Genomic DNA, 26,560 nt, shown 5'->3' on the forward strand with positions numbered 1-26,560 from the left:
TATAAACACACAGGCAAATGTGGCAAGCAACAGAGCTGGCTGGGAGCAAGGGGACCTTTTGGTGGCAGTGGACAGAGCATCCACCCTGGGCCATGTGGTATGAGCAGGGTGCCAGGATGCTCTCCCAGACCAACCTCAGCTAGCTCAGGGAATGGGTCAAAAAGGGCCAGGGAGGAACAGAGTGGAGAAACTGCTGCATCACCTTGAGTAAGCAACTTTCATCCCAATCCTTCAGTTACTTCTTCAGCAGATGAGCACTCAGGTCTCTGGCTGTGGTAATTTAGTTTATTCCTGCCCCTCTCTGGACTGGTACCAACCTGCTGCACAGTCGGCAAAAGGAACAGTTAACTATTTCAGATGAAATAAAGCAAGAAGCCCAGTATCTTCACCTTAAAACTCTGAGGATCTGAGTTTAAGCTGAAGGGTCAGAAAATTAACTTTCAGTTTCCACAATTAATGTGCTGCCAAGGTCTGTAGGCTTAGCAGGTAAAACCTGAAATGTCCTATCTTATTAAAGACAGAGCACCACTGCCTGAAGCTCCTTCAAATAAAATTCACACTCAAGGTCAGCATGAAGAGATGGACTACACAGTTAAAAAGATATAGTGGAAGTACTTGAGCTTTAATGCTAGAATAGCAAAAAGAAAAAAAAATAAAAGCACATTTTGGTCATAAACATAACTAAAATCTCAGGCCTTATTTGAAAACAAGGCTGTCAAATGCACTGTTTCTTTGAAAAAATCAAAACTGCTCACCTAATGATGGGATGGGGCGGGGGCAGTAAATAGAAGGAGGGCAATAACTTCTTTTCAAAGTAATGTGGAGTTTCACTGGACATTTAAATGATGCTCTGGAAAAGGGCTCCCCTCCCACCTGTGTATTTAACCCCTGGTTTGCTGCGTTGTGCATTCAGCAGTACAGCAGAGAGGAGCCAGCAGCCTATGAGCTCCACCTGTGGCCACCAGCTCCTCCCACGGCCACCAGCTCCTCCCACGGCCACCAGCTCCTCCCACGGCCACCTGCCCTTGTCGACAAGTGACACAGACCATGCTGCATCCCCAGGCTCTACACCTGAAATGAAGGCAACCCTGGGCATACAGTGGATTCAGCTCACGCTTCAACCAGGATGTACACGGCGAGGAGCAGCAACCCTCTGCTCCGTGGCACTCTGTTGGGAGTGTGTTTGGAGGTGTGCAATCCCTCCACTCGACAGGAGTCACAGCACACCACTATACATGACACAGGCAAGCTGAGAAAAGCCAAACAAATAAAAAGGCCCCAAGAAGCTGAGAGGATTAGGGAGTAAAAATCAAAACTACTAATTCAATACATTTGAAAATCCCCTAATGATCATACCAAACCATTTTAAATAAATCCCTATTTTGAGACCTATACCATTACATCCATTTCTATCAGTTTAATACTCTGATACAATTTCTTTCAGACTGTAAAGTAAAACAAGCATGCAAGCCTCAGTCCTAACCAATGATTAGCAAAGCCCCCATTTTCCAGATCTTTAAAGTAATTTCAAGTGCTCCAGCTACTAAGAGATATATCACAACTCTGATGGGCAATAGCAGAAACCTTAGAGTTCCTTCTTAACACAAAGCTCTTGAAAAAAAAACAGTTTATTTTTTACACAGTATTTATCGATTTATTGCAATGTATCAGAAAGTACTGAATGGCCTGACCAGCTTTACACGCTTTGCTGAATTTTGAAATGAAAGCAAGAGAACATTTGCTTAAGTCAACAACATAAGTCACTGGTTTAAAGGTTAACACTTGATTGTGCAGCACAAGAAACAGACACTTTATCTTCCCAGTTCAAGGACTCCCAGATTTCTGAACAGCAGAACTGCAATGGGCCAGGCTGCAGCACACTTTGGCGATACAGAGCAGGGTGCAGCACAGAGTGTCACTTGGGCAGAGAGCAGCTTGGGCCCAGCTGTCCCCACACACTGGCATGCCAGCAGCCAGCTGGGAGACACCGCTGGGCCATCACCCCTCCTGTCCTGGCAGCAATTTTTTAACACACAAAACACTGGAGTTGACACCAGCACAGTTGTGATTCATGTGGGGCAGCTGCTCTAAAGCTTCCAGAGCTCCTCTTCCAGCCAGGAGACACCAAAGCCAAGCCCAGCACCCTCACCAAGATCCCGTTCAAAAAACCACAGGGAAGATGGAAGCACTGCACTATTGTGAGTACAGCTGTCCCAGATAAGGGAAATATAGAAAATAAATAAGGTCCTTATCTACTGTGGCAAGAAAAAGGCAGGCTCAGGGGAATGGGTGGGCAAGTGAGAGAAGCAAAAACTGTACCTAGAGAAGAAAGAAAATCTGAAATTAAATGAGGCATGCACTCCTTATAAATGCAGTTTTAGTGTGAAAATTAATCTCAAAATCCCAAAAGTGAGTTAAGACATCAGCTTAGACACCAGTCAAACCAACAGCCACTCTCTGTTCCTCCAAAACACTGGCACGAGCCTGCTCCTTGCAGCCAAAGCATCTGTACTAGGGATGCCTGGGGAAGGACCCATCAGAGCTCACTGCCACTGTGTAGACAGCAACAAAAAAAAGTTTCATCAGAAATTAGTCTGGGAATCAAAGGGAGCAATTCTGAGCCAAAATGTCAGACTGGATCCATTAAAAAAAAGGTGATTGCTGTAGCTGGGCTTGTTGTCATACATCACTTACGTTTGTTTTAATTTTAAACTAAGTGTCAGGCCAAGGTTTGTTACACAAACATATGGCAGTGGTATTACATTCTATCTTGTATTTATAGAAAGTGCTGTGGTGGCCCAGGCAGCACAGAAATGCCATAATGTTAACAACATTTATTATTAGTATGACAAAAGAACAAAAATAAGCTGGTAGAAATCATGACTTAAAAGTTTAAGGGACTGATTGGGATAGGGTGGCTAACTGTAGAGATATTAGCTAAAATTCTTCCAGTACTAATATTCACACAGTCCCCAGGCTGCCAAGTATTTAGTTATATAAATACAGCCTCGGAAAGGTAATTTGTTTAAAACCCAAGGCCTGAAAACTGATTAGCACATTTAATGCTAGCCGATTAACACAGATATGCCCTCAGCTGGGTGATGGGAGCATTGAGGCAGAAGTCCGCATTCCTGTGAGTGAAGAGGAACAAAGCTTTTGGGACAAAGGGTAAACCTTAATTATGCCTTTTTATTACCCAAACTGCCATTTCCTCCTTATCCTAAACAAGGCAGGAAGGCTAATGGCACATTCACATAGCCCCATAAGCGATGTGATTGATAAATGTCACTACTAGATTTTTCCACTCCAGCTGTTACACTAGAAGCAGCAGAGGTTTGATTCTGCATCCTCTTAAAAATAATAAAAAACATTAAAAAAAAAGAAAAAAGAAAAGCAGGGTACAGTACACCGCTGACATTCCCGAACCTTCTGGAAGCGTTTATTTACTTTGGCCACCGACCAGCGAGGGCTGCAGGAGCGGCCTGGAGTGGCAGTGCAAACTGGTTAATCTGTAGCTAGACATATCTGTGATTGGGGGGTGGTGGTGTTTAGCAAGAAATACTCCTGCCTGGCAGCCAGGGCTTCAGCACTTTTAAGGGTTACTGGGGTTGTTGATTTTTTTTTTTCCAAAAAATTTTATTGGGAGAACTACAAAACATTTACAGTACAAAGTTTACAGTCTCACATAATCTGTAGTGAACTGACTCCCGAAAAATATATTACAACTCAAGTTGACTTATCCTTTAGTTACATTCAAAACATACTTCTGTTAAAGTAGTCCAAAAGAGTACATAGTGCTCAATCTGTACCTATGTACAAACAAAACTAAGCTACTGCTCATTCATCCACCGTCCAGGAAACTTTTGGAAAACTCCCAACTTTCTACATAAGGAAAAAAAAAATTACAGGTTTTGGAATTCAATAAACAAGATATGTTCCTGTATTATAGAAAGTTTCAGATCCAAAGATGGCCTCTGTTCTTATAAAATAGAGTGGCGAAATTTTGCTGTACTTAAAACCCATCCCTACATTCAAATTATCTCAAGCATTAGGAAAAATACTTATTTGGTTGAGAGATATTTAAGGCAAGCATGGACCCTCAAGAAGGCACTGTGAGACATAATACTGGGACCCCCAATTATTGCTACATACTTTGAGACTATATCACAGTGTGATTCGTGGAGTTAGGCAACAAAAATACTTTTTGGTTATTTTTAACAAGTCTGAATTAGATTTGCCACTTTGAAGTCTGATTGCTAAGTCAGTCTTTTTTTTTTTTTTTTTCTCGTTTTTTAACTCGGACGGGCTACAACCATTTACATTCTAAAAAAACCCATAGAAATTCCACAAACTACTTCCACAGCATCGAGACCGATTTCTATAAAGAAACCATGCAATCTTTCAGATTTACGTAAACAAAGAAAGAAATTAATGAAATAAATATTACATACCATCTCTTAAATTAAGAATTTTACTCATTTACAATAAAATAACCAAGTGAAAGTTACAAAAAGGCATATATTACTGTGAAAAGAACACACTCCACATTTTGCCGATTAATAATGAAAATCATAATTTAAACATAATAAAAGAATATATATCTATTGCTTTTCATCATACCCGATAAATACAGTATGAACAAATTACCAATGTATACTTTTCACAAGATAATAAATAAGTTAAATAGTTTCATATTGAGTTGTGTGCAGTGACTCATACATGCAATCAACTCAAATAGCTAAAAAAAAATTTTAAAAAAATCAGCAGTTATTCTCCAACAATTACAAACTAAACTCAGTTGAGTGCTTCCAAATAAAGCAACAACAAAAAAATTGTTCTAAAAGCCAAACATCCACTAAGTGGTGGCAATGGAACCAATATTAAACTTTGGAATGAAGGTTTTAGCATTTGTTATAATAATAATATATAGATATATATAAAAAAGAAGGTTGTTATCAAGGCATATTCTTGGCAGGATGTTGGATTTTTCTTTTTTTTTTCCTAAAAAAAAAAAGCTTATAGTATGTTCTGTGTTTTTATTTGAACTGGATTGAAAGACAAACTAGTTTGTAACTTTTTTTCTGTGTGTCTGCAGGATTGGAGGAGCTGGGCTGGCGAACCGGCGCTCCCCGGATTGTTTGTTGCTTTCTGGTGCTGTCTTTTCTAATGCTGTTTTGTTTTGTTTTTTTTTGAACACAGATGGAATGGCTGCTGCTGGTGCGTATCATAACTTGTCTCCAAAGAACGACAACAACAAAAAACCCCGAAACAAAAATCCCCTTCTTCCAAGGTCTCTCTACAAAAATAGGTTTGTTCAGTTCGTGTCATTTGCCCTTTGCAAAACGCTTTGTTTCTCGTTTTGTTCAGCTCTCGGTGTATAGATAGATAGATATATAAAATAAAACCAACCAAAAATAGAGAGGAAGGAGAGGTTTCGCTTTCTTCGTTCCGTAACTTACTTGCAGGGCCGCCGTGGGGCCCTCCCCGGCCGCTGCCCCGTCCTCCCTCAGTCGTCGGAGATGGAGAGGCGGCTGAAGATGGGCAGGCGGCGGCCCGAGTCCAGGCTGGGCGACTCGGAGCCGCTGAGGGAGCCGGAGCTGAGGGAGCCGCTCAGGTAACTCTCCCGATCGGAGAGCGAGTCCGGCGGGCTGGGCGGCGCGTCGAAGACGGGCGACTCGGAGAGGCGGCGGAGGGGCTGGAAGCTGAAGGGCGGCGAGGCGGGGGGCGGCGGGCAGGCCCCGCCGGGCGGCGGCGGCTGCTGCTGGCAACGGTAATAGGCGGCGGCGGCGGCGGCCGCGGCGGCGGCAGCGGCGAAGTTCTGGGTGTGGAGGGCGAGGGGGGCGATGAGGCTGCCCAGCTCCTGCCCCGAGAAGGCGAAAGCGTTGTTGGCGCAGGGCGGCGAGAGCAGCTCCTCGCAGTAGGAGGCGGAGGCGGGCGGCGGCGGCGTGCGCGAACCGCCGGGACTCTCCAGCAGGGCGGCGTCCAGGCGGCCACCGGGCGGCGGCGGCGGGGCGGTGCCGTGGGGGTGCGGGGGGTGATGGTGGTGGTGGTGGGCGGAGAAGCCGGAGAAGCTCAGGCTGTGGTGCAGCTTGGGCCGCTCGCCGCCGCCGCGCGGGTGCCCGAAGCCGCCGCCGCCCAGCGGGTGCTCGCGGGGGGCGAAGGCGCGGAGGTCGCCGGTGCTGCCGGCGGGGTGCGGGGCCGCGTGGTGCGGGTGGTGGTGCGGCCCCACCGCGGCGGCGGGCGGGGGAGCGGCCGTGCCTCCGCCAGGCGCCGGGCGGCGCTCGTCGGCGTTGTGGATGAAGTGGCAGCGCGGGCCGTAGGGGCAGAAACCGATGGTGTGGAAGGTGCGGCACAGCTCGGTCTTGTACTTGGGGTGGCGGGTGAGGCTGCGCAGCTCGTGGAAGCCATGAGCGAACTGGCACTTCTCGCCGTACTTGCAGGCACCGCTCTCCTCGAAGGGGCGGCACAGCTCCGTCTTGTAGCGCGTCGAGTTGATGGGGGCCCCGCCGCCGCCGCCGGAGCCGCTCCCCTTGCCGGCCGCCTGCTGCTGCTGCTGAAGCTGTTGCATGAGGTGCTGGCTACGCTCGCCGTTCTCGCTGAAGGAGCGGTCCCGGAACTTGTTCTCCTTGTTGAGCAGGGCCGTGGGGCTGCTGCTGCCGCCACCTCCGCTGGAGCCCGTCTCCTTCAGATTGCCGAACGAGGAGGAGGACGACGACGAGGAGGAGGAGGAGGATGTGGAAGAAGAGCTGGAGCCGGTAGGGCTGGGGAACTTGGAGCCGCCGGCCAGAGCCGTCAGGTTGCTGGTCGAGTGTCGCCGCAGGAAGCCCGGCGCGAAGCTGGAGCTGGGAGGGGTCACCGGGGTCCCCACGGCTTTCTTGTCCAGCATGCTGCTGAGGTTGGTCAGGGACTTCTCCGTCTGCCGGGGCGGGGAGAGGGGAGGGGGTGGGGGAGACAGCGGGAGAGAGAGAGGGTGTTGCGGGTGACCGCCTGCCCACGGCCACGGCTCCCCACCGCCGCGGGAGTCGAGGCGGGGGTCGCGCCGCCCCACCGCCCCGCAAAGCGGGTTTGCCGGTAGCGCCGGCGGGGCAGGATAGCGCCGGGGAGAAGCCCCCGCGCCAGCTCTGCTGCATTTGCAACTTTTTTCAGAAGTTCCTCCTGGCAGCGCAACATGCGGGCAGAGGCTGCAGGGCGGCCCGGCTCCCCCGCGGCTGCAGGACCAGCCCTCCCCGAACGCGGCGGCCGGGAGACCATGGGGCGGCATTCCGGGGCTCGCAGCCCTGCGTCAGCCGCTGTCCCCGGCCGGCTGTCAGACCGTAACCCGCCCGCAGAGCCCGGCCCGGCACGGGCCTCCCGCCCCGCCGCGCTGCCCTGGTAGCCCGGAGAGTCGCTCTGCACATGGCGGCAGCGGCAGACCGCGTCCCGCCTAGCCAAACGCGCTCTTCCCTACCTTGCACAAGAAGTCAATGTCGTAGAAGGCAGATAAAAGTGTCGTCGACATTTCTAGATCCTGTAATGGTCGGATATACAGGAAGGACCGAAAGATCCCGCTCTCCTCGGAGGGTTTGGAAAAGCCACGACTAAATAGGAGAGGGCCGTCTGCTTGAGATCCGAAACTGTCCCGACTCCTTCCCGGCGGGACGGCGGGTGCCGGGCCGAGGCGGCGACGGCGGCTGCACAGCAGCGGGCGAACTGCGGGAACTCGGCGGCTCCCCGCGCCGCTCCCATATAAACGCGGCCGCCGCCGGTCGCGGGGGCGGGGCCCCGCTCCGCCCGCCCCGCGCCGCCCGCCAGGCCCGCCCCGCTCCAGCCCGCCGGCCGGGCTGTCCCGAGTCTTACAGAGGGCGCTGGCAGCGGCGGCGGGGCAGGTTCGCGGGGAGTGCCTGTGCTGCAGTGAGCCTCCGGTCCCCCCGAGCGGGGTGCGCCCGCAGCGCGGGCGGGACGAGGCGGGGGGAGCGGGGAACCAGCCGAAGCAGCGCTCACGGCGCCCCACGGGCTCGCTCCTGTGGAGCGCCCCTCTTCGCACCAAAGACCCGACACCCCCGCGTTGCCGCAGCCTGCGCACGGCGGCCGCGTCCCCGGCGGAGTGGCGGCTGCCGCCGAGGGGAGGAAGCGCGGGGCCGCGGGAGAGATGCGGCAGCGCCGGGTACACTTCTTCCCCGCGCCCCGCCGAAAATAAACTTTTGCCACGTAATTGCTTGAAACAAAGGTCGGGACCGTGCTGCCCCGATGCGGCTGGCGGGACGGCGCCGGGCACGGGCTGCGCGCCCTGCCACTTCTTCCCTCTTTTCGGGGACCTCGGTTTGGCGCTTACTTTCTTTCTGGAGTTTGGGAGAGGTTGGCGGCCAGGCGCGGAGCCGAGGTGGCATTATCCTCGCAGCGGCCTGACTGATAAACGACCCCCACCTAAGCCTGTCTGCATATCCTTCCCGCACCCCGCACCCCTCCCACGTCTCTCTTCCACGTTCGGCCTCTTCCTTCCTCATCGCCGCCAAGGTCCTGTGAGACCCATCGAGTCCCCCCGCCCTCGCCCCAGGTGCTCCCCCACCGCCGGACCGCTGGCGAAGGCAGCGGCCGGTCCCCGCGGCGAGGCGCCCTCCCGGGACCGAGCCGGCCGCCGGCCAAGGCGGGCCGGGAGCCGCTGTGCAAAACACCCCCGCCCTCCCCCGCGCCGATAAGGCCGCGCAAACACGACATGGGAACGGCGACGGCAGCTCCTCTGCACCCCCGTCCCCTCCCGCGTTTGCTCGGCCCCGGGACAAATGGGAAGGAGAACAGAGGCGGACGGCCGCGTAAAGTTTTATGGCTGCTAAAGCCAGCAGAGGCGTTTGATCCTCTTTGGCTTCCGAGCCGGGATGGCAGTCCCGCACACTGCAAGGGAGCGAACCCGACCACGTCAGCAGGAGCGCGGCGCTGTGCAAACACATTTGCAAAGGAAAGGAACCTCGGGCTGGGGGGCGGGGGTGTCACCAGAGCCCCTCGCGCCGGGTGTCGCACTCGCCCCCCGCTGCCCAGCGGCTCACGCGCTCCTTTGCTTCCTCCCCTCGTCCTCCACCTCCCACGCCGCTGCGGGAGGGAGGCTGCAGGCGGGAGCCTGCCACCGCCCGTGAGCCGTCACCCACGGCCGGACAAGCCCGGAAACGGGGATCAAAATCTCCCGGGAAAGACGACGAGCTGGGCGGCGGAAAGCCCAAACCTCGCTCCCTCCCCTGTCCCGGCAGTCCCCTGGGGCCCGTCCCCCGCTCGGCGAGCGCTGCTGGACCCGGCTGGACAAGCTCCTGGCCCCGTTCCCGGCCCCTCCCGCTGCCCGCGCGGCCGGCGGGGACATGCCGCCCCCCAGCGGCCACCGGCAGCGGCTCCTCCGCCCAGCGGTGCCGGGACACATCCCACGTTCCTGCTCCTTCCCCTCCTCCCGCCCTCCCGGGGCAACAGCTCCTGTCCCGGCGACAGGCACTGTCCCGCACACGGGGAGCCGCCGGAGCGCGGGGCTGCAGCCATAACGCGTTTCGCTTACCATAACCTTCTCCGGGGCCTGTCGGAGTCGCCTCCGCACTGACCCGAGTTCAAAGTCTTCCTCCTCCCACACAACTCTGCTATGGAAACATCACCTCGGAGCTGATCCTGCCCGCCAGCCAACCGAGGGAACAGTTTGCTGTGACAATCATGCACGGATCAATATGTCAACGCCATTGGGAGGAATACTTTGATAAACTGACTTTGATCAAATACACGGCCGATAAGTGTTCTGGCATCAGGTTTTGCTAACTCTCACCTGCAATCGCTCCTCGGGGTCTAAAGGTTCTTCATTGAGTAGTTACACAGTAACCCATCGTCAGCACCGTGTGGTGAAATGTATGTGCACTGATATAATTCTTATTTGCTCTCGTATAAACTCAAGCGGGATGACAGAGGTTCCAGTTGGATCTTAAAACCACAATAAGGAACACCGAGTTTTCGAGCTGTTTGGTAACTGATTAACCAAGTCCTCAAGGCTTCAGCAAGTTTTACGGTCACTGTGGGTCTATTACTGTGCTGTCACCTGTCTGTATTTATTGATTTGCCAGTATCAAATATATATGAATATGTGTTTTAAATTCTACCCAATTAAAAAAGAAGCCAATGTTACTGTAAAGATAGTTTTATGCTACTCACTGACATGAGCAAGGTCTCAGAACTTTACAGTGATTTTGATACATACAAAGTTCTTTTTGTCTCCTACTACAGAAGCTGTTGCCACACTAGTTCAGGAATGATGGAAAGATGTGGCAGAATCAGCAGCTGTTAATTAATTGTACAGGTCTTGAATATTTTTTTAAGAGTGGCTTCCAGACACATCTGGGCTATTCTTTCCCCAGGAGTTCAAACCAGATGCATACAAATTAATTTTTAGCCTAATTCACAGCATGGCTCGTTAAGTTGGATAGCGAGCATTCTGTGAAACATCATTTCAGATTCCAACGTTTCTCTTTTGCATATTGAAGCCTCAAGTTTCACCATAAATTACTTCTTATATAAGTAACCCTGGATCCTGGAAACTTAGAGCAAATACTAAACTTTTATTCCTAAGTTCTGTTTGTTGGGTTTTTTGGAGTGGTGACTTTGTGCAGTGTTCAGATGTCCACTGCACCCAACTCGGCAGCTTAGCTCTATTTACAGCAAAGTATTTAAACTCAAGAGAGCAGGGATCGGCTATGGGGCACCGCAGCACCCAGCACTGCGAGCAGCGCCGGCCCAAGCCCGATCCCGTCCCGGCCGATCCCGATCCTGGCACTCCAGGAGCGCGGGCCCGGCCCGTGCGCGGCGGTGCTGTGGCGCCACCTGGCGGCCGCGCGGCGCACCAGGCCGAGCTGCTGTGGCGGGCCCGGCCACGGGACCTGGGCGTCACCGAGATTTGAGGCTAAACTGCGCTCAGACACCATCAGGTGAAGAGGCTGAAAGCAACCAGGCGTTCACTGGACATGTTCCTCTTCCAAGGACACCGAAATGACGGCGCATAGGGCCGCACATGCGTGTTGTGGCGGGCTCAACCACGCCGCAGCCACACGTCCAGCCGCAGCCCTCGGCTATGGGAAGGTAACACAACCATTTCACATCACTATTTATTTTTGATGTCTCATTTTCATATCGAAACCCAATTCCAGTTCGCAGGAAAAAAAACATTCAATGCACAACAAGCTTTTTTGTGATTTAGACACAGCAAGACCCTGGAGCATGCAGAACAGTCCCTACAGCTGCCCCACCTGGTGAGAGCATCTCCCAAAAGCCAGGGCTGCAGCACACAAACACCTCTGGTACCCTTCTGAGGGCCCTCACACTCCCTGGCAGGACCTCACTTTCCAGGCCTGCTTCAGAGCAAGGTGTCTGAAGTAAAGATGAAACTGTTTCATTTGCAGTGGAACAGCTGCTTCGTTTTGAACACAGCAGTCTTCATTTTAGAGCCATTTTATGAAAGTAGTTATTTGATTTAAAGGAGAAAAGAGGCATGCAGAAATCTAACTAATGCTGTTTCAATGTGCAAAACAAGGTTACTACCAAAGTGAAAATCCCTGCCTTCCTCCAGAGGAAAATGCAATAAAATTTAAAATATACTCTAAAAATTGCCATAAACAAAGAAGTCACAGTTTGTTTTTCTATTAGAAACACTTAGATTTTTTTTAAAAGCATATTAATTTCACAAGTCACATGCTACATCTTGAAATGAGACAAAAAATAAACTTTTTCTTGGTATTAAGGTACAGGAGGTAAAAATGTGGAACAAAACATAAGAGAATTACAGGTGGCCTGCACCTGGATGAATGGAAAATATTAAGTTTAGCTGCTTTACTTCCTACAGTAGCTGTAATAAACAATGCTCAGCTGAATGAAATTAGCAAATGCATTTAAAAGGAAAAGTCTTCCACTGCACGTCCCATTAAAAAAAAAAATCAATGCACAATTAAAAACAAAAATATAGTTCTATCCTGAATACTGAAGGTACTGCAGGTTTCCTGAAGTCATCACAGCAATCCCTAATTCCTTGAACATTCCTGGAATACAGTCTCCCTGCCCATCCAGTAATGTGTGCAGCTCTCTGAGGATGAAGTTTTAGTAATTTACTTTTCCAGATTTTCATTTTTGCAAGTGTCATCAGGCTTCAGCAGATTTAATATTTTAAGACAGACTGATACTCTCTCTCTTTGAATAGTCAATCTTGTGAATTCTGGAGTTCTGGAAAACTCTGGAACCAGAGGTAGAGCTCCAAGAAGGTGTTCAATGCAGTGGGCTTGGTCCAGTGCTATTCTTGATAGATGATTAAGTTCCCCATGATCTGGTAAGGTGAGGTGAGTCACTGATACAAGATGTAAAAGGTGCTTACTCAGTTGTCTCACATGAGTCAGCTTCTCTGCCCAAAAATTCACTTCCCCTTTATCAAACAGGGAATCATCTTCTTCCTTAACAAAAAGAAAACCAACTGTGATTAGAAAATGACTTGTGGTTTGATAACAACAAGAAAATCATAAAAGATATGAAAAGGGATATATATATATAAAAATTATAACAACAGAGGCTGTCATAGAATAGCTTTTTATATTAATAAAACAAGATAAACATTCATATGCCTTATCTTAAATGTTTGGGAAAGCACAGTAAAAAAGTTCCTACTTTGCCAAAGAAATTTTACCTTCAAAGATCAGGCAGTTATGGCACAAGTCTTGGGAAATAGTGGAAGTAAATAGCAGCCCTAATCCTTCACATGTGCTTGCCTTCCCCTATGAAACAGTATTATATTTCACAAAGACCTCTGTAAGCAGTATGGTAATTTGCTATATCATGGAGCTTTTTGACTGGATTAAATGAAAATTGCATCAGTCAGTGAAACATCAGAAATGCACACCTAAACTACAGACCTAAGATTCATTATATATTTCATGGGTCGTATTAATTGCCAACAAACTTCTCAAAGATGTAGCTGCTCCTGATCCTTCCGGTTTACCTTCCAGCATTATTTTAACTTTTACAGTCTTTTCAAGACAAAAAGAACACAGTGTGTTTATACAGTAACAGCTTTCACAGAACCAGTGTGGCAAAGCTTTACAGAAACAATCCTCAAGTCAATGACTGATGTAAGCCAGACTGTTTCATGTTGTGCAGAACCAGTCACATGGATGATGGCATAAAGTTACCAAATATTTAAATGCCATCTCTAGGAAAGCCACCATTGGTAGAACACTGGTCTTGAATGCCCAGATGTGCCTGGCACCCCCAACAGCAGTTTAAATTCAAGAGAAGCCATCATCTGCAATAATACTGAATGTAATTACATTACAGCCTCAAAATGTTTCAGTCAACCATGCCTTCTGAAGTAACTCTTGATTTATTTCAATGTTTGCTTATTGATCTCGTTAATTTTATGCTGGTATTACCAGGAAACTGACATAAAACTCTTTTCATTCTAAATAATATCCATGTGAACTCTTTAAAAGACTGTAAATCAGTTAGTACTGCAGTAGCAATTATCAGGTTTCATCAGATGAGACATTTCATTCTATTCCTACCATAAGACTGCAGAACTATAGTGCTGCTAACATGCTATAGCAACTGCTTGTTAAAATTACCAGGGCAGAAGTCTCCCCATCTCTTTGCAGGTCACTGTCTCCCAAAAGCCACTGCAGCAGGATTGGGACACCGGCATGGATCTCACCCCACCGCTGGAGCAGCTCACACACTATGCCAAAGGCTAAATCCAAGGCCATTGGAGCATTCACTATCCTAAATGCAAACTCTGTTGAGAGAAAATATGTGTAAGAATATAGAGCAAGACTGCAAACATTTTCAAATAAAATCAGCACAGAAATGATTTCTTGAAAACAGATGCCAAACTTACACAAACACATGCAGAATGATAAATTATACTGCAAATAAATAAGATGGATGTTTACTTCTGTGCCACTTGGGGCCTTCTTTCATTTCCAGAATAATACATGAAGCCACTGAAAATGCTGATGCTTAATTTTTTTTCTCTCCTGTATTAATAAATGTAGTGACATTTATTAATCTCGGTTTAAATATACAGATATGTCTCTTAGAAACATCTCCACACAGTCCTGTCACTATTACAGGGTGACTGTTTTTGCCAAACAACAGCTATGCCTTAGATCTCATGTAACGTTTTCACTGGAACTCAAAACCTACAACACATGATATGTTTTTAAAGGGCTGGGATATAAAATGAGTAATTATTCGGTGTGTAATCTCTTTATATATAATAAGAGATACATACACACTCACACTGAGAGATCAGGCACGAAGACTGGCTTAGAAAAGATGTTTGAGATGGGAAAGGCAGACACTGTTTATGACCCCATCACAGAGCTATATTTATCCAGGTTTTGGCATCACGCCAGTGCTGCACACAAAGCTATCATCCACACTGTATTTCTCCCCTGAACTTCCTCACTGCTCTCATTTGAGGAGATGCTTATTTAACTCTCTGGGTCCTAGGGCTGCCTTTGATAACAGAGTATATAAAAATGTCACAAGTCCTGTGTGTCCACAGGTAGGAGTTTCTACACTTGTAACTTTAATGCAATTTTTTTTTCCTTTTTAAAAGGGGTGCAGGAAGAGGGGCAGAAGAGGAGAGCTAGTGGACAATCCTCTTTAAAATCCCTAATACTGTAAAAAGGATTTTGGCAAAATTAATCCATGTCCATAGTCACCAGCAAACTGAAAAATGTTCACTGAATGGTCTAAGTAGTGGTACATAAGGACAAGCCATTCTTGAAGGCTGTAATTTGGGAGCAGACAACACAGCAGAGTCAGAATTTGTAAGAATCCATACAGATATGGAAGGCACACCTTACTTTTTGTGTTTGACTGTATTTAAGCATTTCTCCTGAAAGAAAACATCATGGAAGAGGCACAGCAGTACAATCAAGACTTCTCCCTAACAACCTACATTCAGAGCTAGAGCACAGACCCCTGTGCTGTAACCCCTCCCGAGGTCTCAGGCCAGCTGCAGGTTTTCTGGGGTACATTGGCACAGCAGAGAAACTCACATTAAAACACCAGGATTAGGCAAATATACATGCCAAAGAATAAGGAAACATCTAAGGGCACAACAGACCGATGGAAATATGAGTACACGCACTTGACAGAACAGGCAATGTACTGAGGACATTGGGGAGAATGAATTAGTATTTGAGATGATGAGGACAAAGGATCATAATAAGGAAGGGAGTGAAGGAGAAAGAACAGATGGTCCCTTCTTTATCTTGGAGTTAGATGAGGGTAAATGGAAATCTCCTTGAACAAGCAACAGGAAGGCAGGCAGTCAATCTCTTAGTGACACTAATAATGTTACATACACAGTTTGTCTCTGGTACACAGTAAAATCAAATGTTCAAATCTGTTTTCTTCATGTCAGGAATTACCACATTATCAGGACACCCCTGAGTTTCTTCCATGAGGGAGTGCTTGAGCAGTGGTGTAGTGCAACATTTCGATCCTATTTATTTTAGGTATTGGCGTTTTTAGATATTGCTTTTGCTGACACTCCTTTGCAGGGATTTTTGCTTGTTTGTTTGCTTTTCTGGTGTGGGGTGTGTGTTTGTTTTCTTGAGTTTTTTGGGTTTGTTTTTTTTTTTTTTTAAACCCTTGCTTTCCCTGTTGCTGTACTCCATTTGGTACCAGTCTGATAATTTAAATAATGGACACAGTGGTTGTCTTATTTGTTTTGGCTTGCTTAGGCTTAGATAGGAAACAGTTTCATTCAAGTGCCATAGGGACCTCAACAATACTGGCAATCTTCAGAGATGAAAAAACAGAGATTAAAATGGTATGGTGTTCTGAGCCTGAAACAAGCATCCTGGTTATGAATGCTTACAAAATGCAATATTTTAAACTCAGCTCTTTTGAATTCTGATGATATTTTTGAGTTTTATGATGATTCCTGAATGCCTACGATAAGTATTTATATATGGCCTCTTCCTTATGACACTTTATTTGTATTTGAATATTTAGCAAATTAGGTGATGCTGGGAGCTAGAAATCAAACATGGTACTTCCCATTGCTGAGTTAGCTGTTGCTTTGGAGGACCAATTATAGATAGCACTGCCAGTTCTGAGGCCTTTTTAACATTTAATCTTCTGAAGTATAAATACATACAGTGATGCTCTCTTTACGAATGAGAACGCTGAACTGCTGAGAAATACATCAAGAAATAGATCGAAGCCTCTAATTGTGGTATTATGTGACCATGCTGAAAACTACCAAGAGGTAGCAAAACAAGTAATGCTGAGGTTCTTCTTGGACTAAACTTGCTTGTTAGCAGTTTTTCAGCAGCATGACAGAGAAGAAAAGGCAGTTTTGTGGTCACAGAGTATAGCAGTCTAGTAGAGAATCCTACAAGTTGCAACAAAGGAAATGGCAAGTCCTTTTTTGTTGCTGTTTCTTTTCTTCAAACTAAAAAAGAGAAAAGAATACAAGGAAAACATGCAAAGAATGTGTAGCACTCAGGAAAAACATGAAGATCCTGAACACACTGACAACCTTTCTGTGAACTGCAGATGCCATTTAACTGACCAACAAAACTTGTGTGTCAGTTCTGGTGTTGAGACCAGAGAAAACAAAGCCACATAACTTTGATAACACTAAAACTTAGGGTTCCAAAATCTGGCTAAGAGTCTGCCTACCTTGCAAGGGCTTTGTGTTAGAGAAGCTAGCATAGCAGCATCTTGGTACTTCAGGTGTTCACAAAGACTCAACAAAATACCAGTGTCTGGCAGATGAAGAATTTTCACTTCCACCCGCTCATTCCATTCCACTCCTGCAGAGTATCAGGAATGACTCCATGATTTCTGAAATGCTCCCTCAGCTGCTGTTACTTACAGAACACCCTGAATATTAACTGACTTTTGTTGCATCCCGGGTTTGGGTTCAGATTAGGGGTTCTGATATGTGTTAGTTAGCCGGTTCTGTGTACCCCCGTGCACTCCCCGTGTTCCCCCCACTGCGGTGGTCTGCTCCGGGTTACTTATCATTGGAGCATCACCATGCCAATCCTGTAACCACCCCACTGTCCACTCTGGAGAGTTCTGTGCCTGTCACCCTGCTCCCGCAACCCCATTCACCCCGGAGCCTGGTCCGCCCTGTTGCATCTCCGCTGGTTACCCTGATCCACATCACTCCCCCACAGCCTGCCCCCATTGGGCGAGGGGGGCTTCCACCTCCCTCGGCCTGCCCCCTATAAAACCTCATGCCTTCCTTTGTTCGGGGCCATTTTCCATCCACGCGGTGCTAAGAGTGAGCCGCGGCTTCTCCACTGCAGCTCCCCACGGCAATTAAAGCTTTCTAGCAGACTGCACGGACGGAGTGGACATTCCTTCCCTCTTTGTCTCGTCCCTCGCGCGGCAACAGAGCACAGCCAGCCCCCGCCCGGTGCACGGAAGGCAGAAGCGCCCGGGAATCGCAACAAACCCTGGTCCCGTCGAGAAGTAGTGCCTTGCCAGGCTCTCCAGAGCTGCCCGGGATGGGGAAAAATAACACAATGTCGCAAACTTTGATACCAGTTTACACAAATTTGATGCTAGAATAGTTCAGGATTTGATTTGTGGACTGTCAATGCTACAAGGATAATGAAAAGATATAGCATATATCCAAAAGAAGCCTGGAGTGCTGAAGTAATGCAAATGGGTAACAGCAAGCAAAGTTACATAGGTACCCATGATTTAATAGGTAAAAAACATTTTCATGGGGGAAGATGTTTTATTGCTTTGATGACCCCCAGCTCTAAAAGTAAGTGCCAGGGATGCTGTAAGCATGCATAGAATCTCTGAAGATACCCACAAAAGATGTGTGTCTTCTCAAAAGAAATGCACAGTCTTCACTTTTTACAGGAAGCGCTCCTCACATCATCATCTGCCTGCAAAGGCAGGTCTGATTTTCAAGAAACCACATATTACACATGATGCTGTGTTCATGACTCATGCTGTGACTTCAGAAAGTGCTCTGAGCAAGACGCAAGCTCACCAGGGGCAAAAAGGGCAAGTGGCTTCCCTTTCACCACAGCCCCCCAGGCCCCTGATGCTTACCTGGGAGCCAGCTCAGGTACTCTGCTGATCACCTGGTAAATGAAGGCTCAGAACAGCACAAAAGGCATTTGGCACGCAGCTCTGGCGTGTGGGCTCTTCTGCTTGGCTGGCAAGCTGAGCTGGTTACCCTGCAGTCAGAATTGGTGTAGCTGGGGGCCAGGGAAGGGAAGATCACAGGACAGCAGGAGGAAGGAAAGAAGCCAAAGGGAGAGCGAGACCTCCCCCTTCAGCAATCTGCTAGCCCAGGTCAGCCGTCATCCCAAATGTCCCTGTCAGAGCCTTGCAAACAAAATGCTGAGATTATTTAAATGAGTGCTAATAGCCTTTCATAATGTAACTATTTAAAGTAACTGAATTTTAAAAAATTCAAATAGCCAGGGCTCACAGCTGATTACTGCCAGAAGAACTAAACCTGCAAAAACCAAACCTGAAGATATAGCTAGTGCTATAAACCAAAAACACAGCAGAGCTCCTTCCACAGCAGTTCTACAGACTATAAAAATTGTGTTAAAAATATGAGTTTTTAAAATTTGAAAATATGCATATGTTCCAACGTGCAAAAACATCATGAGCAAGATAAGCATCTTACTAAATAAGCCAGTACAGGGGTTGAAATACCAAAAAAATTCTCTATGACTTAAAACAAGTAGTTACAAGCAGAATAGTTAATACTACTCATCAAAATGAAAAATAAAGATAAGAATCAGGTACTACATACTTTTTTCATTTTGAGGAATTGAATTTTCATAAAGGGAAAGGGGTTAAGTACTGCACTGTTTTGGTCTTTGTGAATCCGCCTACATAAAAATTAGACCTCCCACATACACATTCATATAGTCCAAAAGCTTTGATCATGCCAGATGTAAATATTTCTTCTAGTAGCCTACTACGTGTCCTCCAACTATACAACTGTTCTCTGTTAAAGCTTAGGTGATATTATGGGGAACTGAGGGGATGTATTAAGATGTATAATATTTTATGCACAACCATGATAAAATATAGGCAAAGGAGAAAAGCAGAACATATTCCTTGCCTAACAAAGTATTTTGTAAATTTTATATTGCAAATTGTTAACATTCTAGATCAAAGAGCAATGCAATTTTTATAAACATATACTGTGTTCAGAACAAATGGAAAGAGAAGTGAATCTGCAAGGAAGCTTTGTGTAACACCTCTGAGATAAAATCTCCTAAAGAACAGTGTACCAACAGTAGTGATGTTTTCAAGGAAAATATATAGGGTAAGCTCTCCAACTGAAATTAGAGAAAGTATTTTAGGTAGACCACTACCATCTGAACTGGTAAGACATTTTTTACTTTCTTGCACAAAGTGCTGCCCATCAAGTTATAAATATTAATACATCACTATCAATATGGTGCCTCATAACACCCTGGTAAAATGAGGTAGTATTCTTACTTCAGAGGGAAGTTGAAAAAGGCATGGACCTTTAAAGCAACAAAGATCATTGAAAGATTGCTTGGCAAAACTGGAGATTGATCTTATTTTTTTCTGATACATCACTGTAAAAGATGATGGGTATCAAGCAAGATATCAGGTTCTCATCCAAATGATGGCAGATTCAGCATCACGGTCACTAATACCTGTAATATTAGATTTGCAAATGGAAAATCTCACCTAATCACTAATCACTTCTTCATTATATAAAGATTGTCTTTCTTTTGGTGCTCAGTAATAATCAAGCTTATTCTATTCTCAGCATATGAAATATAAGAGAGCTGAGTGAAGCAGTGCTGCAGATATATTTTTTGCTTAAAATGCTGTGTTTATGTATGCCTAGACTTCATAACATTTAAAAAGCCTTCAAATTTAAGAAAGAAAAAAATTCCATTGGCCCAACCCAAGAGTTAAAAGAGCTGGTAAATAAAGTGAGGCTAGAAAATGCATTTCCTATGTTGAAATAAGTTCTAGTTTGAGGTAGGCAGGAATTGTGCAACTCCACAGCCACAAAATGCATAGGTGTCACTGGACATGCAATGCTACCACCGGAAAAACAGCAGGGCAGAATAAAATTAAGTAAAGGGGTGTTCATACCCACCCAGTCTCCACAATAATGTTACAGTGCTATCACCCTTCTGGGCACTAGGATTAAAAGAAGACAATTGAGAAGTAAAACAAAAGGGAAAAAACAAACAAACAAAAAAAAAACCAATCCCGCCCCCAGAAAAAAAAACAAAAAAACACCAACACAACCCCACCAATCGAAAAAAAAAAAAAAAAAGAGAGAAAGAAAATACAGAAATGGTAACTGTTGCATCTGGATGGTTGGCAGATGGCTCTTACAATTGCACTGTGTCAATTTAAGTTACAAACATCAAACTTTCCACTTCTTAAAATGACCATTTATGTAAAATCTAATATATAAGCAGATTCCTTTTCATAGTGTTTCATAAAATCAAAGGCAATTAGATCATTTCTATCCTCTCGAGAAATACCATTCCCTAGATGACGTACAGCTGCTTCATATGTTTTCCATTTCCCTGCCTGAGTCTGTTTTATAGCCGTGCTTTTTCAGGATGCCTTTAAAAAGAGGCCCTTCCTGACATCACGCAACACGATGTCAAAACACAACACCATTACAAAACAAACTAATCAAAACTAATTTCTTAATAGTTGCAGTCCCTGAGTAGAGTGGCGGTGATGCTGCTCTCAGTTTTGACTTTGATTATAAACAGATCTGAGTTAACAACATGTCTGATTAGCATGGAAACTTACAGCTCAGGACTGAACAGAAAATTAAGTCCCTTCTTGAGGAAAAGAGCACACACATATTCACCATCTTTTCAAGCCCTTTTTTGGAATGTGAACCGAACAGTATTTTTCAACTCAGTAACTGCGTTATTTTTCCTTTTTAAATATATGTGTATGTATATATAAGATTTTCCCATGTAAGCCATGCTCCTGTACATGAAGGGTTTTATTACAAAACAACCACAGATCTGTCAAGAGGAAATGAGCATTCGGACTTTACCTCTTACATTACCACTTTTGCAGAGCCTCCCCTCCTCCAAGCCATGTTCTAATTTAAACAGCAAAAAGACAGTTCCCCTTGCCTAAACTCACAAAACTCATGCTTTTCCATTTTATAAGGTAAAAATATTATTCAGCTAATTTTTAAAACACTGCCAATGAGAACATATGGTTTTTTAAACTCAAATTATGTATTATTTACTGGAAAAAATGAAGGTAAATATGGTTTCCAAACTAGTATCAATGACTAGAATTAAATGTGTAACTGAAGACTCTTGTTACTGGCATGTACCACCTATACAGAAATTTTTGCTTAGCACTGACCAAAGTTACTGTGATCAAAGTTACTGAATGTGAAAGAGCTGTATGTTACAGCTCTGCTGTAGGAACACAGGAGACACATTTACTCCTGTATCATAGATGGAATTTTAGAGTGATATCTGTGGAATGATGGTAAGAGGCTTATAATATAAAGGATAAAGGAATAAAGAAAGAAGGGGTAATGAGTACAAAGAACTAAAAATCTTATAATTATTATAATAAGTTGGGCTGAACAAAAAAAAAAAAAAGCAGCAAGCTATTTTAAAAGCAGTAATAGAAAAGCAAATTTTCCTTTATTGCTATGGAGCCACAGCAATGACCATCACAGCCTGCATGAGGAGGCTATCCAGATCTGTAAGCTGCTGTTCTGTTTACTCACTCACAATTAAAATGCTGATATAAAAACACATTTAATAGATTATTCACATGAACACTCTGTTTAACATTTACCACTTCCAGACTCCAGCATTGAGTGCATAAAATAATTTTTCATGTATTCTTTCCTAATTTTTCAAGCATGACCTTTACATAACAGTGCCACTGAGTAATTAATAGAGCTAAATGAAGCACTGTCAGTAAATAATCAGTAGCCAGTCTTTGATGGATGAGCTGATTCTAATTCAGTCCATTCACTTTCAACTTTAATTAGTGGCATTGTATTCTAGAAAGCAAACTGTTCCTTCATCCATGTGATGATCTAATGTTGTATAAGTGGGCTGACAACAACTTCTAAGGTGTTGACATAAATTTGGGAATACAAAGTAAAAAATCACAGTACTTGCACATTTTCTATATAATATAATTTTTCAAAAAGCTGTAACATAAAGTTCCTCCTGCAAAATCCACTGATTTTAATGAGTTCCAGACACACCAGTAAATCTTGCTAAGACAATTATAAGTCTCAATGCAAAAGTTCTCTCTCCTCTTTCTTTAATTAAGCCAATTCATGTGAATTATTAAGTGTATCTTGGTGAATTTTTTGCAAGACACAAAAACAAGCATAAAAATGCTATTTATTTCTACATGAGTACTGATACAATACTAAACTATTTTGGCGCTATAACTCTCATTCTAAATGCAAGCTTGACTTAGCTGATGACAACTGCTAAGGAAACACTGCAGTTTTGAATTACTAGAATTTAGAGTAATATTAGATTATTGAAAAATGTTCTGATTTTCAAGGTCTCTTAGGTTACAACATGTTTTTATCTTGTTCTACACTTTCTCCTAAATGTTAGTTTACATTGGTATTTCTCATCCTTCTTCCAGTAGTTCTCTCTAAAGGATGGAACAAGGCAGAGTTGCAGATTCCTGCAAACTGTGGCTATTGAGCACATCTGAGCAGAGAAGACACTTGCTAACTTACTACAACACATCTGATTCAAGTGTATGTGTGACTCACTGAAGGAAGGTATTTTTGAGCAGAATAGCAAAAAAAAAACCAACTCAGAAACCTCCATAATTCAAGTCTTTGCATTGCTTCTGATACCTTCTATAAAATGCTGGGGGGGGAGGGACGACACTGTTTTTAGGATGGTTTATATTTAATTTTTATCTTTGTTTCATATTACTTGTTAAAAGAGGGTGACATTCGAAAAAAAGTGGCCATAAAATTGCTCTTACAGAAAGTACCACAAATCGTTTGTATAATAATGTAAAAAAAGTTCATAATACAGTCTCAGCTTCTTTACTGGCCAATTTTGTAAACCCCTTTCCTCACTATGTAAGAGAATACACTTAAGGAGCAAAAGCCCACAGAAACCATTCACTATATGAATGCCTGATGAAAAAAAACCCCAGCTACCCTTACATGAATAGCTTCCAGTACAGTCCAGATTGTCTGAGATGTCATCTACGGGATGAAATGTGTGTAAAGAACAGCTCACATTATTTTTATTGTTTTGCTGATATATGGACACAGATGCACAATGTTATGAAAATACAACTAAATTTGCAAAATTTGCAAACTGTCTGAAATGTGAGAAGCTACCAGGACCACAAAACATTCACACTGCAGGTGCTATGTGACCAAGAGAATTTTCTTGCTTTTTTCTGTCAAGATCAAAACACCTTCCAGTGCCTACTTGCAAATTGCTTTCAATGCACTGTAGTGGGGTCCGTTGTGAGTTTTCTGACATTACAACAAAAAAAGTCAGACAGACTGTTGAGCTGCAGTCATACAGACAGGCAGGTGCTGTTTATCCTATTCAACAACTCAGTGATTACAGGTCACTTAGAGGCAGTGATCTAAGGAGAACTTAGGGGCAGTTCCCCTGCAGATGCGTAACAGGTAAACAGCCCCAAGTCTCAATCCTGAATGGAAAATACCCATCTCCAAAGATTTTTTCAAAAGCATTTTCACTCCATGAGAGAACCACTGGCTCTTTTCAATGGAATGATGAGGCACCAGTGATTTCACTTGAGAGCAAATTGGTTTTTGCCCTTTCCTTCAGAAATACTCTGAAATGAGATTACACACACATATTCCTCACTCTACTACAAGTTTTGATTCACACTGAAGACCTACTGATCCTAACCATGCTATTGTGACTGAGGCATTTCTAGAATCAGGACTCTTTCTTTGTTCTTTTGAATGATGTTCACATTAAAGAAATCTTAAGGAGTGGTTCACACCCTTTTTCCTTCACACAGTTCTTGCCACCTAGGTGACTTCTGGATTTTGCACCTTCATTGAACCAGGACACTTCTATTTACATGGGCAGGGCTACACCTCTCTCAAGTCGCATGACTTACTTGTACCTCTCTGACTGAAATACCTCAGGCTCTGGCATTTCCAAATAGCTGTAGTCTAAATGTGTTAACAGCAGGCTCAAGTTTTGCTATGAAGCTTCTAGCTGTCATCAGGCCATCCTCTAGCAAGCTCCAAGGGACTTGGATAGCGTATCTCCATCTCAGATATTGGTGTGGTGGCTCCCTGCAACTTCATCTGCATCTTCAGCAGACATGGCATTCCAGAGGCCTTGGCATGCTCAGGTGGATTGTAGCATGGTCTGTATGAATTACTTCGAGGACTTTGTCCAAGTAAATTTATGTAAGGAGCAGGAGCTGCTTAGTTTTGCATAAAGTGTAAATATATACACAAATTCTTTGACTGATAAGTAGTATTCAGTCAAAGAATACCAGAGTTTTTCAATAGACTATCCAACACAGATACCAATATATTTGTCTAATACAGACTTTACATTTGTCTTTTCCATTTCCTTCAAAGCTCTTTGAGGTTTGTGCCTCTTCAGCTGAGAAGGAACTAAGTTCTGAGTGCTCTCCCCAATGTGCTGAATGGAAGTGCTCCCTGCACAAGACAAAAATTAAAAACATTCATGTCTCACATAGTAATGCAGACATGAACTATGTAACACCAGGGACTTCCCCATCACAGGGAAGAAATCTCTTTTTCTATTCTCTACACATTTAATACATGGCTTTGAACTTTTCTTATTCAAAATATTACAAAATATTCTAAATAGGCATGGAAGACAGAATGGCTAAGTAACCTGGGGCTCTCAGTCATTCATCGTGATATGGTACGCTTCATAAATCACTTATAACGATGTACACGGAAAGAAGGAATGACACTATCTATTCTGCAGAAGAGTAGACAGTCATGAGGACTAAAAAATCTTGACTGGCTTAAATGTCTGATCTGAGACATTATGACTTGTTTCACTAAGGAGTCAGCACCCTATAATGCTTTAATATTCAAAATGCACTTCCCTCTGGCTTCAGCTGTGTGTGCTCTGTACTCCTGCAAATCATGCCTGCAAGGTATCCGGCTAAGCATTCAGCATGGTGACCTCCTTTCCAAACTCTGCTTGGAATGACTTGCTTACCTGCACAAAACAGCCCTCTGGGAGAGGCAGGGACAGAATTCAAAATCACAAGGGCAAAACTAAATAGCTTTGGCATGTCCCTTCTTGTGATCCTGGTCTTACTCTCTTTATCACATTCAACTTGCAGCTGAAATAGCAGTTGAATTTCCTAACATTTGGATACCTGACCTTGCAATCTTCCAAATATTCTTGGTGTGGGGAAGGGCTGGAGGAGGAAGATGTATCATTTACCAAGGTCCAAAAAGAAAAGCTAATCTATACCTTCATCATTTCAAGTATCTAAACACAGTCTGGACCAGATCTACCTACAGCCACAGTTGCACAATCCTGAGGCAGTGTTCCTGGCACTGAGTATCCTCAGTAGCCCTGCTCGGAATGCACGTAAGCATTTCAGGAGCAGAGAAATTTAAGCCGCTTTGTGAACACAAAAATCTTCAGAGGTTTTACCTTTTAGGCTCCTTTCAATCTTTATTGACTCTGTGTGTGTGTATATATATATATATATATATATATATATATATATATATATATGAAAAGTATAACATTTTATTGTTCTATTTCTCAGTCAAATTTGTACGTATTTTACAAAAAAACGCATATCCAGAGCATACATCTGTAACAGTATTCAAAGAAAAGGCCTTCAATTTTTATCAGAGCCTGCATAAATATAGTATTTCCTCCTAATTTTATATGTAGAATCATGTCTACAGTAACAAAACCAAAATAATTAAATTTTACAAAAAATACTCACAGTATAGAAAAATCTCAGTACCAACTAGTAAGGATTAACACAAGTAGTTGAAAACCAGGATTTTATAATTGAGGAGTGTTAGGCAACCCTAATAACAACAGCCCATCAACACGCCTTATAAAAATATTCAGTTCACAAAATTAAATTTACAAAGCAAATTATGAAGAGACAAATGAGAAAGAAAAGCAGAAGACTGTAAGTTTAGAGAGGTCAATTCAAGATATGTTGAAAAGGTGAAAGAACCTCGGAGAATGAAATGTGAGTGCAGGTAGAGAGGAAGGGAGCACTCAGTGCACAGAAAAGAATAACAGTTCTAGTATATTTTATTAAATCAAACTGGCAATCTGAAAGAATAAACAACATCAGAGGGATTTCCCCCATTTTTAAACAAAATAAGGAAATCAGGAGGCATACTTCTGTGCATGTATTTCCCACTACAACTTGTGAGCCAGTTTCAATCCAGTTTGACAAAAAAGGATATGGGAATATGAAACATTAAGTTTTGTTTCTATGAAATAGCCAACTGGGTAAAGAAAAGAGATTGTACTGCAGTCATGCCTATTGAAAGGATGAAACTTGAATCATC

The 26,560-nt window shown here is 44.5% G+C and overlaps 2 protein-coding genes across 2 annotated transcripts in view; both read right to left on the reverse strand.

Annotated features, from left to right (window-relative positions):
• Positions 1-5,412: 5,412 nt before the first annotated feature.
• On the reverse strand, positions 5,413-7,695 carry ZFP36L2 (ZFP36 ring finger protein like 2). Its single transcript, XM_053936892.1, has 2 exons — positions 7,448-7,695; positions 5,413-6,916 (listed from the first exon to the last, which is right to left on the reverse strand). The coding sequence occupies exons 1-2, from the start codon at positions 7,496-7,498 to the stop codon at positions 5,507-5,509; spliced, it is 1,461 nt and encodes a 486-aa protein (XP_053792867.1). The 5' UTR covers positions 7,499-7,695; the 3' UTR covers positions 5,413-5,506.
• Positions 7,696-11,612: 3,917 nt separating this feature from the next.
• THADA (THADA armadillo repeat containing) overlaps positions 11,613-26,560 on the reverse strand; it is a 214,282-nt gene continuing 199,334 nt past the window's right edge. The window contains exons 38-39 of the mRNA XM_053936896.1: positions 13,593-13,759; positions 11,613-12,428 (exon numbers count right to left, since the gene is read on the reverse strand). Of these exons, the coding sequence (XP_053792871.1) occupies positions 12,090-12,428; positions 13,593-13,759 (506 nt within the window). The 3' untranslated portion in view covers positions 11,613-12,089. The remainder of the gene's footprint in view (positions 12,429-13,592; positions 13,760-26,560) is intronic.

The sequence above is a fragment of the Vidua chalybeata genome, chromosome 3 (genome assembly GCF_026979565.1).
Source record: "Vidua chalybeata isolate OUT-0048 chromosome 3, bVidCha1 merged haplotype, whole genome shotgun sequence".
Taxonomy (NCBI): Eukaryota; Metazoa; Chordata; class Aves; order Passeriformes; family Viduidae; genus Vidua; species Vidua chalybeata.

Bases quoted from the DNA above. Each gene is read 5' to 3' on its own strand.
- ZFP36L2 (XM_053936892.1), bottom strand. From the start codon at position 7,498: ATGTCGACGACACTTTTATCTGCCTTCTACGACATTGACTTCTTGTGC. The intron at 6,917-7,447 runs GTAGGGAAGAGC...CCGCCCCGGCAG, and splicing joins ACATTGACTTCTTGTGCAAG to ACGGAGAAGTCCCTGACCAA.